Source organism: Clinocottus analis, unplaced genomic scaffold (genome assembly GCF_023055335.1).
Source record: "Clinocottus analis isolate CAN_PGR_092001 unplaced genomic scaffold, fCliAna1.0.p SCAF_7, whole genome shotgun sequence".
NCBI classification, from domain to species: domain Eukaryota; kingdom Metazoa; phylum Chordata; class Actinopteri; order Perciformes; family Cottidae; genus Clinocottus; species Clinocottus analis.
This window is the reverse complement of record NW_027176229.1, coordinates 19,720,193-19,735,993: the sequence shown is the minus strand read 5'-3', so window position 1 is coordinate 19,735,993 and position 15,801 is coordinate 19,720,193. Positions and strand designations below refer to the sequence as shown.

The 15,801-nt window shown below is 49.0% G+C and overlaps 1 protein-coding gene across 3 annotated transcripts in view; it reads left to right on the top strand.

Moving 5' to 3' along the window:
- Positions 1-942: 942 nt before the first annotated feature.
- Positions 943-15,801, top strand: part of ptch1 (patched 1) — a 54,810-nt gene continuing 39,951 nt past the window's right edge. For all 3 annotated transcript variants that reach the window (XR_011080209.1, XM_068605112.1, XM_068605113.1), the window contains exons 1-2: positions 943-1,467; positions 3,132-3,324. Coding sequence is in view for 2 of the 3 variants with exons in the window: in XM_068605112.1 (XP_068461213.1) it covers positions 1,297-1,467; positions 3,132-3,324 (364 nt within the window). In the remaining variant the exon portion in view is untranslated. The remainder of the gene's footprint in view (positions 1,468-3,131; positions 3,325-15,801) is intronic.

The window sequence follows — 15,801 nt, the reverse complement described above, 5'->3', positions numbered from 1 at the left end:
CTACATCTGGTATATTTAAAATATACTTTTTAATTATTTTTTTTAATTGTTTGTAGCTTTATCGTTAAGTGGATTATAAAACTGATACATATATTAATAGAGACCCCTGTGGTAAAATGTTCATGTTTTCTAATTGTGTCCAAAGATCATTGTTTTGTAGGTTGGATGGTGTTGGGTTTTATCTACATGCAGCCCAGTTAGATATATTTCTTAAATCCAAAAATATAATAATTTCAGATGTATCCGTGTACAAACACCTTAAGAATGAACAAGGCCACATACGACATAAAAACACAGCACACAAAGTGCACACAATAAAGACCCATACATCTCTATGCGCTGCAGCGGGGCCGTACTGTAGGACCTCCCCTTGGACCGCTGTAATCTGAACTACCGGCACCATCATGGTGGTAGAAGAAAAAGAAGAAAGTTCAAAAAGTGCAGTTCAGACATTCCTCTGTCCCCCACTTCCGTCGCTTTAAACCGTGCACCTCGCCTCAGACTTCAGGTCCTCTTTGGGGAGGGTGTGTGGGGTAGGGGAGTGGGGGGGGGGGGGGGGGGGGGGGGAGCCTCTTTCTGGCGACAGAAACCCAAAACACCGAACGCACCGCGCGGGGCTGGCTCTCGTGGAGCCTCCCCTGAAGTTGGAGATGCACACATGAGGTCTCCCCGCCTGGGTGGTCTCTCTACTTTAGTGAGCTGTTGCTAAGCAGCTAATAATAGTCGTGTTTGCTGAGTAATTTTTGCCCTTCTGGAACCAATCAGATCCAAGAAAGTCCTGCAATCTGACAGCCCCAGAGGCGGGATCTCCAGCCTTTTTTTCTCTCTCTCTTTCTCGCTCTCTCTCGCTCTCTCTCTCTCTCTCTCTCCACCCCTCCTCCTCTGCCTCCAAATGGAGAGAGGTCTTTTTCTCCTCTTCTATTGAATCCCAGAGTTGGCCGTGACGCGCGGCCCAGGGGGAAGACCACATAGATCTCAGCAGAATGCAACGACCATCGCGGCTTCTTACCCGACGACTTGTGTATGGGAATCGCTTTGCGCGCGCCGCTCTCTGAGAGAACCCGACTTTCTGGGGAAGGAGACAACGGTGAATGCGGTGAAAGCGGCGGAGACCTCCGGATCGCGAAATGTTGGGATGGAAGGCGCAGACTTTGACTCGCCGTCTCCAACAGGAGTATGAAGTCCTACTTCGCGGGTGTGAGATCTCCGAGAGTGAAACTCTGTTGCCTTGGGATATCGCTGCACGCTTTCGGGGAGATACTCTGAAGTGGGAAACGGTCTCGCAGTCCCCGCAACATGGCCTCGGCTGCTAATGCGCCCTCCGAGCAGGAAAACCGAGACCCCGATCGGCCGAGGATAACGCGGAGGAACAGGGGGGACTATACCCGCAACGCACCGCTGGATTTGGAGTATTTGCAGCGGCCGAGTTACTGCGACGCGGGCTTTGCGTTGGAGCAAATCACCCAGGTGCTTATTTCTCATCTTACAACCGAGAGCTTTATGGTCTTGGTTTTCATTGTATTCGCCGACAAAGAAAAAGAAAAGGGGAAGGGAAAAAAAAGGTGGCCAAACTATGTCCAGTCGCTGCTAGGTAACGGGACGGGCCGGGGAGGAAGGGGGGAGACACAGGGGTAAGGCAAGGTTGGAGAGAGGGAGATTTATGCACCACATTTACAACCCTTCTCGTGCAACCGGCTTCTGTTTTTTTTTCCAAGGGGAGGGGGGGGGGGGGATTTGAAAACAAGTTGTAGCCTCGCACACACACGCGCGCACACAAACACACACGGTCCACTCGATCCCGCATCCCCCCCCCCCCCCAAAAAAAAACCATAACAGTGTCGGATGGACGTGGGGCAAAACACGCCGCTTTTCTCCGGCGGTCCACTCCGTCAGTGACTGTTTCCATAACAAGCCAGCTCGACGTTTGTTTTTTGTTCTCCGAGCGGCGTGAAAAGTGAAGTTGAGGGGTTCTGTGTGACAAGTGTGCACATTTGGGAGACTCGCGTGAAGAAAACCAAAAAAAGAAGAAGAGAGAAAACACATCCATGTGGCTGCTCTCTTCCGTTCATATTGGGAGTCTCCTGTGATGATGGCTCCTCAGCTCTCCGTGCACAGGCCAGAGGGGAGTTGTGTGTGTGTGGTGGTATTTGTGTTGTTGTTGTTTTGTGTGTGTGTGTGTGTGTGTGTGTGTGTGTGTGTGTGTCCGAGACAAATCACAGCCCTCCCAAAATAGATTACCTTCTGTGGACTTGGTACCAATGCCTTTTATTATATTTGAGTCTATTCATAGGGACCACACTGTGCTCTTTCACAGCGTGGTTATGCATTCAAAGGGAGGGTTTCAGGCTATGTTCTTAAAATTAAGGACATCTCCGTGTGAAACAGAGACACAGGGAAGGCGTATTATCGCGAGGGAGAAGGAAAAAAAAAAGGCCACCTACTGTATAAGTGTGTCTTTTAACCTCCATCCACTCAGGAGATCCAGCTGCAAAGCCATTTTTGCAGCGCAAGCAACACAAACCTGTGACACCCAAATGTCAGTCTGTCTTTGTTTATACATCTCCCCGTAAGTGCATGACAGTGAGTAAAAAAAGGACCAGGCTGTGTGTGTCTGTGTGTGTCTGTGTGGGGCTTGGGGGAGACCGGACCTGTAAGGGATGAAGATCTCTTCCCCTTTTTGCGTGACTCCTGCTAAGGTTACAGTTTTTATGTGTTACTGATATGACAGAACCTGTGGCCCTCGCTCTGGGGAGTCCTTGGTGGTTTCTCGGCAGCCCTCGCGCTTCAATCATCACAGGTTAGCAAGCAGAGCGAGACGGGTGAACGCTTGTTTGTATTGTTTCGATCACAGCTCCCATTCCTACCCCCCCGCCCTCCCTGATCCGAACACGTCCCGGGACGTTTTCGGTCTCAAAGCGAATCCTAACAGCCAGTCGTCTCTGATGAAGGGACATTGGAAGACTCTTTGACTTAAAACACACTTTGCCCCCCCACCCCACCCCACCCCGCCTCTCCTCCTCTGTGGTTGTCATCTCTTCTCTCCTGAACCCCGCAGGTGTACCTGTCCAGGTAAGTGCAACGTGTCTGTGTTTTGAATGGACAGTGACGCGAGGGCTCTTGTCTCGTTGCAGGGGAAGGCGACTGGGAGGAAAGCACCTCTATGGCTGAGAGCGAAGTTCCAGAGACTGTTATTCAGGCTGGGCTGTTACATCCAAAAGAACTGCGGAAAGTTTTTGGTCGTGGGCCTCATGATTTTCGGAGCGTTCGCCGTGGGCTTAAGGGCAGCTAATCTAGAGACGGACGTGGAGAAACTCTGGGTGGAAGGTAAGATACTCCTGATTTAGTATTGGTTGTTTTTGACAAGTTCATCTGGTTGTATAGTGTGTGTGTGTGCGTGTGTGTGACTGTAAGATGCCAGAGCTGTTCTGTTTTTCCATGCCTTTGAAGCTGTACAATCCCATATTGCGTGTTTGGAGCGCAGTGGGATGGTTTAGATTGGATGAAGAGCGGGTGGGTTGGTGCCACTAAACAAGCCAGGGGGATTGTTTATTGTTTAGGTCCTGGCAGGCGGCCAATTGGAAGTTGAGAAAAATCATTTCGTTTTCTCTCCTGAATGTATACTTCTTCTGCTTTCCCCCCACCACCCCCCAAAAAAAAAAAAAAAAAGAAGTCAGACGCACGCACAAGCTGTGCGAGAGGCGCCTGCAACTGCACTCCGAAAGTGAGGTCGTAATTAAGTTCATAAGCAGCTTTCGTGGGTAGAGGAAATTTTCGTCAAAGCCGCCATTTTGTGAGAGTGTGTGAGTGTGTGTCTGCCTGCCCCCAGCAGTTGAATGCTCAGAGGCTGTGTGTGTGGTCCCGTTTTGGACAGCTCTCAACTTTCCGAAAAGATTTGTCTCCGGCTGGAGGGAAAAAGCGGAGCGAGGACAGGAACTGGTGTTTGTGGAGCGGGTATAAGGCCGCTCACGCAGTCCTGGTGGTGGTGGTGGTGGTGGTGGTGGTTGTTGTTTCTATAAGAAACAACTTATGAAGACTGAACACTTGAAGGAAACAAAAGGGGGGCTGTGCGTATGGGTGGTGCTTGGGGGGTGGGGGGGTAAAGGGGAAGGGGCTGTGCTCATTTTTTTCCTCCTTTCCTTTGATCCGCATTCCTGCACTTAGGGGCTAGAGTCGGCTATAGGAGTCATGCATGGAGGAGCAGATTTTGCTGCTGGGGAAGAAAAAAAAACCTTGAATAAGTACATATATATATTTCCTCGTGGGCGAAAAAAAAGAACCAAAATATGAGTTGTCACGTTTTTGCGTGCTGGCCTTTTGCTGGTTTCATCCCATTTTACCTCCCCTCCCTCAAACACACACACACACACACAGAACATGGATTGCTCATAAGATCAAGCAGACAGATCAACCCCCCCCCCTCACCCTCCCAGACCGGCAGCGTGTTGGTCTAATCTGCGGCGCAGGCGCAGTCGGGCTCAGGTTCAGGCGGAGGGGAGCCTCCTTCGCTGCAGGACTCCTGATTGTAGCCCGAGGAACACACTTGTTTTCACACCCCTTTCTACATGTCAGACCACGGTCATGTGCGCCGGCGGCGAGGGGCTCCACACGCAACTGAATGTTATGGCAGACCCGTGCTGAAATGTATTGTTTGGAGCACACAGAAGGACCACAGAGAAGTGCATTATGCATCACGCCTGAGCTTTTGTGTGCATTTTGGAAATGCCCCCACCCCCTCGTTGAAATACATCGTATATTGCAGCTGCTTTGCCTCTTGAAGCAAACCTACATGTTAAGGCTACAGAGGAGGAAATGTCTCACATACTCCTCAGAAGACTTTTAAGTACAAATACATTTTTGTGTGTGTTGGGAAGGGGGAAAAAAAGCAGGTAAAGAAAGAAATATATAATCCAGCAGCCCCTTTGCTGTTGTTAGCTGTGGCACTATTGGCGTTACACTAAATGTACATGCACATAACTTATGATTTACCTGTTAAACAGCTTTTCTTTTTGCCTGGCTCTTCCTCTACTCTGTAGTGTTTTAGTCAGAATTGTCAGACCGGCCTCGCTTTATGTCGAACCAAGACTATTAACCTCAGGTAGGGGTCCACAACGTGGACCTGCACGCTCTCATGCCAATACACTGGGAGCTGCACACACACACACACACACACACACACACACACACTGACAAAGAGGCTGGGCTGCGCTGGTTTCCTCGGTCCCTGTACGTGAGGGGTTCCAGATGTTGATAGGGAGAGATCTGTTTGTTTAGATTAGACTGCACAGCTGAGGGATAGATCAGTTCTGCCTGGGCCGCGAATCGCTGCGCTGGGCCGTGCTGGGGGACTGGCCCATCGTCGTCTGAGAGGGGAAAAAGAGGAGAGCGAGGAGGAGGAGAAGAGGACAGAACGGCTGTTTATGTTTCATTTGGAACTGCCCTCCGCAGGCGACCCGTGGACGACCCCGCCTGGAAGCTGTGTGGCCTGTGGACGCACACACACACACACATGCGCACGCACACAATGCACCCAGCTCAGACTACATCTTTCCAACCAGAGCTGCATTTTTTATTCTTTTTTTTGGGGTGGAGGGTGTCTCACTCCGTGTCCGTCGTCACCTGCCTCCTGCAGAGGCCGATACGGAGGACCACCGTTTTGGCGGGCGTAAAAAAAGCGGAGCGGACCGGCGTGTTTATTTAGCGCGGCGTCACGTGCAGCAGCTTTCGCGGGGATTGTCTCTTCTCGGAGCGCTCACTCAGCACTGTTTATAAACACTCAGACACAGGAAGTTCTGTTTATCAGACAAAGCGACAGAGACCAAGTGGGAGCGAGACGCACGACCTGCACAAAGAGGCGATTGTGTCAAATCGGCGAGGATGTACGGGGGTTTAGGGAGCGTTTTTGAATGTTTTAAAGTCTTTTTTTTGTCCCCTTCCTGGGCCACATGCAGATGATAGTGGTGTGTATTTAGGGCAGATGGCATCCACGCTGCAGATAACTGCTGCATTCACTGTGACACTCACAGGAAACGAGTGGCTCCGACGGGAAGTTGTAGTATTGTTTTCTCCCGCTCCATCCTCCACCCCGCTCTGTGCGCTTCTGCTCAATGTCCGACCGCACGCCTCCATTGGCCCGCGTTTGACTTCAGATGCGTCCTCGGGTTTCAGATCGCCGATGATTCGAGATGATCATGCGACGATTAACCCGTAAGCCGCGTTCGGCGGGAGCGGGGACGCGGGAGGAGAGGAGTAAGAAATCCCTCCTGGCCGCAAATGGAAAACGGATCACATCCCGTGGCATTCTGGGTTAAGGCAAACACAGGCCAAATTGTAAAGAAAATAGCGGCGCCCCCTGCCTCTAATTAAAACAGTATCGCATAAACATTGGCCTTCCTGTAGGGCCCCCCCCACCCACCCACCACCAACCCTCGCTCCTTCGCTTTGGTTTCTGTGCTGACGGAGGAGCTAAGGGTCTGTGTTGATGGGCGAGCGAAGGTGCAGGCAGGAGAACGTCCTGGAAGGGTTGAAGTTTAAGCTGGGAGGAAGAGGGGGGTTGGGATGGAGCTGCACCGTGATCTCAGCCGAATCGTGGTTAGCCTGTAGCTTTTGGTGTCAGCCGAGGAGAGGACGTCGCCGGCGCCGAGATACGCAGATTTATTAGCCGGGGCTGAGGGCCGCAGAGCTACGGGGGCTTTGTAGCCTCGTGGCTACAGACCGTGGGGAGGCTCCAAGTCCCGGAGCGCTTTCTTGGAAGGTGGGGTGGGGGGGGGGGGGGGGTATAAGTGTAGAGGCCAGGGGCCACGAGGGTAGACCTCTGGGACCCTGAGGTCATCTTGCGGAGGCCCCGCTATTTAAAACCTCACCTGATACTCACCCTGTGGCCTGGGTGCAGAGTGAAGACTCGCAGCAGAGCAGGGAGGGAGGGATGGGAGGGAGAGGTGGAGGATGGGAAGGGTGGAGGAAATGCAGCAGAAGTCGCAGCTGTCACCAGCCGTTGCTTGTGTCCCGTATATGGGTCTCTACGCTTTTTTGGGCGTTTGCGGGTATGGGTGCGTCGCACGTGAGCCAGATGTCAGTCGGAGACAGTCTTCCACTTTTATGAGTTTGTGTTTAACCTTTTGACATCTGTGCTCCAGCAGAGGGCAGTGAATCTGATCTGTCATTTTTTTTTTTTTTTTTTGCTTTAATCTACTTTTTTTTTCATCGGGATAATCATCCGAAGTCAAACGCTCGACTGCCGCATTCATGCAAGTCATCATTCCTGCTGTCACGCCGGAATATATGATGAGGAGTGACTCGACGCAGAGGACGGCATTTTCAAAGTCCCGTCGCGCCGAATCTTCATTATTTATCGTTTGTCCGCTCTCGGCTTATACTTGAAGTAATATGTGACAGTTTAAAACGTCGCTATCCATGTTTGTGTGCATACTAAACTCGATTCAAGGTTTCAGAATCCAGTCGGATGGGACCAAAGGTTCTTCTTTCCAAAGCAACTCCCTCCCTCGCCCGCATGTCTGTTTTGGATCTGCTGTGATTAAGAGCTGAGTTGACAGAGTTGGTGGTTGTTTTGTTGTTTTGCTGGTAATGGCAGCGGAGAGGGGAGCGGTATGATGTTAAGTGCATGCGGAAGAAGCCCTGACGTCCTTTCTTGTGGACAAAGATGAGGAGGAGGAGGAGGAGGAGGAGGAGGAGGAGGAGAGCCCTGAATGTGGCGTCTCCACTTAGACGATTGTGGTTTGCATGATTGAATTATCCGGCGTTTGATGTGTATGGGAGTATTGATACATGCATGGATACACACACACGCACACGCACACGCAGGGAGGCTTTGCAGTTCTGGTTCCGCGAGCGAGTAGGTGGTTGATCATGGCTGGCATGGCGGGCTATTTCTCCTCTTTATTCATCCGTTTTCCTCCTCTTTCACTCTGTCCCTCACACTCCATCTCCAACTGCTTTCATTCAGCAGCCGCAAGCAATCAAACACACACACACACCCACACACACCCACACACACACACAAAATGTGCCCACACCCAATATTCGTTCCTAGCTTGCACCGAATCCACTACATAGAGCCATCCATCTTTCTCTCTCCATCAGCACAGTTGCACACAAGCGTGAGCATACACGCTTTTTTTTCCGCTTTTTTTTTTTTTAACATTCTCAAAACTGGCCTCAATTAGGTTTGTGTTTATCCGTTCACTACAAACAGGATTAAAGCGCTATAGAAGGAATAACATTCCAGCATGTTGTGTTAAACTTTACGAGTTGATGAAAAGTGCAGGCCTGCTGGTGAGGGATTTAGTGTGGGGAAACATTGCGCCTCTGGTACTGTACACAGACTTGCAGCGCTGTTTTCTCAGGCTACCTCTCCCTCACTTGAAAGCAGTTGTGTGTGTGCGTGTGTGTGTGTGTCCCCTCCTCTACCTGGCGAAGGTAAATTCCAGAAAAAACCCCGCTCGCTCACCATGCTCAGTGTGCGTGTGCCGAGCGCGAATGCACTCCCCATTCACAAACGACATCCTGAGATGCCTCCAAGCTCTCTGTTTACATTTTGCATTCTTTCAGGCGCTCTTATTCAAAAACCAGAGCCCTGCGAATGACCGACCACAGGAGACTGTGGAGAGAATTACCCTCCCCCCTACCTCCTTCTCTCCCTCTCTCTCTCTCTCTCTCTCTCTCTCTCTCTCTCTCTCTCTCTTCTATCCCTCTCTTTTCCCCTCTGCCAGAAAGGTCTCTCTCTTTACCCGAGCCTCCTCCTCCCTCCTCCTCCTCCCTCCTCCCCATCCCGTCCCTGGCTGGAGAGAGTGGCCTCAGAATGCCAGATGTATTACAGAGTGAGCCACGGCAATGTAAACACTCAGCCCTGCCATGAGAGCAGGGTGGTCCGGCCTCCCTCCTTCCCTTCCCTCGCCTACCCTCCTATCCCTCCCTCTTCCCCTTTCCTCTCTTCCCTCCCTCACAGCTCTGACTGCCAGAGGGGTGGAGAAAGTACAAAACAGCAGAGGGAGTGTGTGTGTGTGTGTGTGTGTGTGTGTGTGTGTGTGTGTGTGTGTGTGTGTGTGTGTGTGTGTGTGTTGGGGGGGAGGGGGGGGGGGGGGTAGGAGACCGAGCGAGGGAAGAAGCAGGAGTATAGTAGCGGTAGTGTGTTTGTGTTTTGGCTGCAGTGCCTACCGTACTCCAGGAGAGAGAGATCGGGGGGGGGGGTGGATTGATGCCTTTCAGACAGAGAATGGTTTACGCAAACGCACTATAAACATCACCGAATTTTGTGTGTGTGTGTGTGTGTCGATGGAATTTCATCAGCCCCTCTGGCACACATGGGTTACGTACGCAGCAGTATAGTTCATTGCAATTCCTACAGCACAACGTCATAGAACCTGGCAGCCGCAGCAGTTACACAAGTACCACACATGCACACGCAAAGGCATAAAGATAGAGTGATATAAAACATTTCCTCTCCCAGATGATTGAGAGGTTTGGACTCCAGATTAAGTCAGTATGCGTCAGAGTGAAATAGTCTCCTGAACTGAGACCGCCCTGCGAGTCTGGCTGAAGCATGAGGACATTGGGAACTTGTGACTTTGCTGTTGAGTTATAAAGTGCAGCGATGCTTGATGGGCATTACGGGTTTTTTTTCTCACTTTTGTCATTGTCTTCCTGGTTTCCCGTTTCGACGTTTACATCCGACATTTTTTTTTCCAGGGCTTCTCGCAGCGAGTGCAGTATGACAAATTCAGCGCAGGGGATAAAGGCGAGCGTCGGCGCACTGGTTGAACGAAGGCCCCGCGTTCAAACCCTTAAAATCCCGAAAAAGTTACTTCTTCAAGTGTGCTGCTACGGTTGTCCCGCCCACAGCGAGGGCAAAAGTAAATTGAGCTTTCGTATTGCTTGGTCGGATTCTCAAAATCAGATTTTTATATTAAAAATGAGTGAAATATCTGTGCAACAGGGGGAAAAAAGGACAACTCACAGTGGCAAACCAACAGAGAACAATAACCCGACTGCGTCGTTCCCGCAGAGCGGCGCTTAAAGGAGAGAGAATATTGGACTTGCTTTCGTCTGCTCGTCAAACGAATAAGCAACTGTTCACTTTCCCGTTCACCATATAAACTTCACAAGGGGGCAGTGTTGTGTTTACAGCTTTTTTGCTTTGCCCTCAGGCGGAAAAACAACATTTAATTACGAGGTTCCCTTCGTTTTGTGTTGGCACCAACATTGGTTAGTTTTGAAATGATAGCTAACCCGAGAAACCGTAAACCTGATTATGGGCAAAGGTTGACGGTAAGGTCAAAATGAAGCACCTGGAACATACTCAGGTTTATTTTTTTGTCTTCCTCCCTTCACACTTTCTCTGTTTATTCTATTCCACACTTAGGAATGTGGGATTTTGGGACACCTGGAATCATGGGCCATCTTTCCAGGAAATCACTGAGAGATGGCTGGTTGAGATCGGCTGTTCAGGCTCATGTCACAGTCTGTTATGGCTGGGCCGCGGGCCAATCGCAGGGCGGTCCATGCAGCCGAGGTGGTGTGTGTGTGGGGGGGGGGGGGATCGCTCACCTGGGTTGCATTGGACAGGCACTGACAGAATATACAGGACGATCATCTTTCTCTGAGCTGGGGTTGACGGAAGAGTTGTTTTTGTCATTCGTATTTAAACAAGAGTCGTGTTGAGCGTTTTGAACACTTTTAAATCCCTTAAAGTTTCAGAGGCATCAAACCGAAAATGAATACATCATTTGTCTGATGCGTTGGGTATTTCTAATCAACCGCTGCACGCACATGTTACAAACACAGACTTTCTGTCAGCATTTTCTTACCCTACTACTCTTTCCACTGCTTTGTGAATCCATTGGCATTGAATAGGATTTTTCTTTTTTTCTTTTTTCGGGGTGGGGGGTTGGGAGGGGAGAGTGGGACCTGAATGAAGGCAGCAACGTGGAAGAATCTGCCCATTGAGGAGTGTGTGAATGTACACCTCGGGCCCAGGGGAAGCTGCATTGGGAGCCAGCCGACTGCTAAATACACCCATTTTAGGGGCTGCAGGGGCCGGACAGGTGATTAGCATAATCAGGGGCGAGGGGAGCCATACATATGGTAATGTTGCAGTTGGGGGGTGAGGATCGGTGGTATGTGGGGGTTCGCAGAGGAGTGTGGGGTGGGGAGGGTGGGGGGGGGGGGGGAGGGGAGAGGGAGGGAGGGAGCAGGGTTGGGCAGCTGGGGTGTCACATTTGTGTCAGGGGTCGGGGTGCTCGGGGGTGTGTAGCTGCATGAGGTGACACTCTGCTACAGAGGCACGTCAGAGCACTCCCTGTCTCTGAGCATTTCTTCACCTCTCTTTTTCCCTCTTCGTTTTTCTTCCTCTTCCTCTTCATTCTTCTTCTTCTTCTTCGTCTTCTTCTTCTTCTTCGTCTTCTTCTTCTGTGTGGCAGCCCCCTCCTCTGTGAAAGCTGAAAAGGAGAGAGGGAAAGAGAGGGGTAGCAAGAGAGCGAGGTGGGTGGGGGGGGGGGGGGGGGGCTCAACATGGGTCAGATAGGGTCTCGGCTCTCAGTGAGGCCTTTCATCACATATTTGTGGCTGTGTGCACACCTGCATTAAGAACTGCTAACACTGCTGTGTGTGCTGCTCCCACCGGCACTACAACTATTGCTGCTCGTACTCGTAGCGATGCCGCTCCAACAGGGAGAGAAGTTGCAAGTCACCCTGAGTTCAAATACGTCAGCTCTTCTTCAGCTGCAATCCACGATAAGAAGGCTCAAGATATTATTCTGATGCCAGAAACAGTAAACGCTGATAATTAGTACAGCGAAACCAAGTCGTAGGATGACTGTTTTGTCAACAAGTTGTTTCTTTCTTTCAAAAGTTGTTACTTTGAGAGGAAACTTTGGACCATTCTGCTACTTAGCCATTAATAAATATGTCCATCGTTTGATGAGATTCACACATCTCATCTTCGCAATATTAATAAGTTCTCAAGATCTTCAGCCACACCTTAATGGCCGCAGAGAATTGTTGACATTTACCATGTCGTTTGAGCGGGTCTATCGAGGTACACAGCGGCAGCAATATGAAGACGCAGCTGATATTTACTTGGCATAAACATCCCAGAAGCAATGACCGATTGAGGGACAGACGGAGAGTGACAGCAGATGGTTGGAGGTAGCGGGCAGACAAGTGGCGGAGGAAGGCAACAGGTGGGTTCCTCCTGGTGATCAAAGCGCTGTCAGGTGATTGGCAGTGGCAGCTGAGAAGGAGACAAACAGAAAGGAGGAGAAAAAAGAAGAGAGGTGGTGATGTTACGCAGGGGGCTATCTGTGGGAAACTCAAAAGGTGACTTAGCCCTTTATCGTGCAAGTAACTATAAATGGTCATTTCAATCAGTACCAGATGACGGGCTACACTTTAATGTTCCGTACGTGGATGATTTTATGTTTCTGTTGCTGTTGCAAGATGTTCAATTGAGTTTTGAATGGGCATTTGGTGAGTTAACTAGTTGGCTAGCTCAAGTTTAGCTTTGTTAGCATAGTTTGGTTATAGGTGCTAGTTCTACTAAAGTACTTCATTTTTTGAGTTAATGATCATCATACAGGGTAAATATATGTATTTTATTTTCTATTGATTTTGTGCCAAACCGGCAATGGGAATGGCTTGTGTTACTGTAAAGTCTAAACTTCATTTACTGGTTAAGTAAATCAATGAGAAGTTAGGACTAAAGTGTTAAATAGGCCCAACTATGATATATTGAGAACTTGCAACTGAGTCAAAGGAGACGAGATAAACTAAATTACAACTTAAATGAACCAAAGTAGAAATATTGTTCTTGCGCTCAAATAGGTTTAAAGTGAGATAAAGGAGGAATATTTATTTTCTGAGATTTTTGTATTTGTTTTCAAGGAACTTAACAGCACACTTCCTGTATATTTCTGTGTATATTTGTCAGGTAATGTGATATGGCTATATTTTGTACATAAATAAGTCAGCCGTTCAAACATACTCCTTCTGTGGTCTGTTACTTCTGATTTTAACTGCTCCTCCGAACCTAGTATCTGGTCCTAGCTTTCTGCAACTACAACAGAGTGTTATATTATTGGAGAGAAGGCTGACATCTCTACGGCCCAAATCGCAAAAAACCAAGGCCACACCAAAACAATCTCAAATGGATAAATGGCAATGCAGGAAAGAGGAAAAAGGTGGATTTTGGCGTGACCTGTCCATTAAGTAACTTGATAATAAGCCTTTGTTTTTATCAAACGATAGCCCTTTGCTTTGTTTGATCCTATCCTGTAAATGCAGGTGATGATAGTTCTATCCTAACAATTGCCTTGTCTGATAAAGTTACAAAGTAAAATCTGATGCAACAGGTGTTTCCTCACATTTGAGATATTTTCTTTTTATCTATTCCTATAAATCTGACAAATTTCATGTGAATGTATCAAGAGATCACATCAAAGCATCATGTAATTTATATATTGGCTTTGTTAAACTATCTTTCCAAGTCGCATTTGGCTATTTTCGTAGTTTTCCATTTTTCCATCCTGATGTTACTGTCGGCGTTCTGCAAAACGCTGCGGAGTGCTCTTCCTTTCCTCTGGCGGTAATAAGGGGCTCAGCGTATGGGAGGTCGCTGTAGACTTGGTGGCAAAGAGATGACCTGGTTTTGGGGGGCTTCCTCCTCACCACAGGGGGTCCCTGCTGAGAGGGGGCCTAATCCAGCTAATCCTTTCTCTGCACACACACACACGCACACACACAAAGATGTGTTTAGCCCCACGCACCTACATACAGTACATTCATGTGTGCACGCATGAGGTCCCGCACGTGCATAAAAGAGCCATTTAGCATCTTGTAAACAGGTCAGATTTTGGTATGGGACCTCTGCTGGGGCTGGCGAAAGTCACACCGGCTTCAAACCGGCTCTAGGTCTGCTGAACGTTGTTTGCCGCCGGTGCATGTTTTCCCTGAAAGTGAGGGATGCTTCCGTTGTCAGGAGTAAGAGATGTGCAGGAGGGGGGGGGGGGGGGGGGGCTCCGCCGTTGTGTGTAGCATGGAAAAGAGAGAAATTTGGCAAGAGGAAAAGGGGGGTGGGCTGGCTTTGACTGAGGGGCCGGGCTGATTGCCATCATGATCTGGCCAATCGCGGAGCAGCGCTGAATGGAGCAAAGGGAGAGAAAATGAGAGTATAAAGATGAGGGGGAGTTCAGAACTGAAAGGAGGGAGGGGGGGTGATGTCAGTTCCTTAGAAACCTACTTTCTCTCTCCTCGTCCACTCCGCCCCCCGGTCCCCTACTTTGAGAATAGGGGGGACCAGGGGTTAATGTTATGCAACACACTGAATACCCGCACTTAGCACTCCAATCCAGTGACACACATTGGCCTGCTTTTCTTCTTCTTCTTCTTCTTCTTCTTCTTCTTCTTCTTCTTCTTCTTCTTCTTCTTCTTCTTCTTCTTCTTCTTCTTCTTCTTCTTCTTCTTCTCTTTCATCATTTTTGAGAAGTACTTAGTTAAAGTGTTTAAGATCTGTCACAAAGCAACACAGGCATGTTTTTTTTTTTTCAAAAATGTTGTCCACAGTCCAACGTACTTATTCTCAAAAAAAAAGATTCACTAATCAGTTAATGAGTCTTTTGTCACTTGATGACAAGAGTTTAAAAAGTTGATTCAATGATAATTAAGTCATATGCAACACATGTATTATTAAGGCTCGAGAATATATCGATATTGTGATATGAGATTATATATTGTTTTAGATTCATAACATGAGTGTAATTTTTCAAACTTTTCCTGCTTAGTCATTATATCCACATTACTGATGATTCTTTAACAAATTCTTTACACTGTCATTATCAAGGTAGTATAACTACCTCTAATAACTAGACATTTGTTTTTGTCCATGACGTCCAGCCCCATTTACTGTGTGAAAAGCTCAAATATTTGCTCATCACAACTCTCTAAATGTGCAAACGTCCTCATTTAATCTATAATCGAAAGCAAATGTATTGACAGAGAAGAGAGGGCTGCAGAGAGGACAGAACGAGGTCGAGAAAGAAAGCGAGTGAGCAACGGCGCTGGCACAGGAAGCGTCTGAAAGCCAGTGACACTTTGTTTTTAGGTCACAGCAGCCGAGCCTGGAGCGGGACACCTTCAAGATATCAACACATGCCGGGGTCAACCAGTTTTCTGAGGAGACGGAATATGGGGATATGTGTCATTGAAGAAACACAGCTGTGTGTACACACACACACGCACACACACACACACACGATCACGCACGCTTGCTCGCCAGTGCGTCGGCGCGAACTCGCACACTCGCACATTTTCTTGGTCCAGCTGGGGTGTTAATTTCACCCCGAGGCTCTTGCGAGTGTTGACCCCAAAACGCTGTAACCTCGTGAAGTGTGGAATTCTCTAAGCCCGAGGCCGTGATGTGCTGTTTCCTGTAGAGAAAGCGTACATTCCATCGACTTGTCCCGTTCCTCGCTGCTTGCAGTCCACAACGTTTTGAATGTGTTCAAAACACACAGTGCGTTCTTACTGAGCTCGCCCTCCCGTCTTTTTCCTTTCTTCTTAAATCAGACCATTCCTCATTTGGAAACGGACAATGGATGCACCGGCTCGCCCGTGTTTCCCCGTGGCGCTGCACCTGAACCAACCGTCAGGGCTCTGCGCTCTCCTTTTTTTGAGCGTCGAGTGTGCCCGACAAGTCGACTTGTTAGTGCGCCGTCAGTGTTGCGTCGGGTCTAAATCAGTTCCATGCGTGCTCTTTTGAAGGGAGGGCTGGCGTAACGTAGCCGTGTTGCCGGC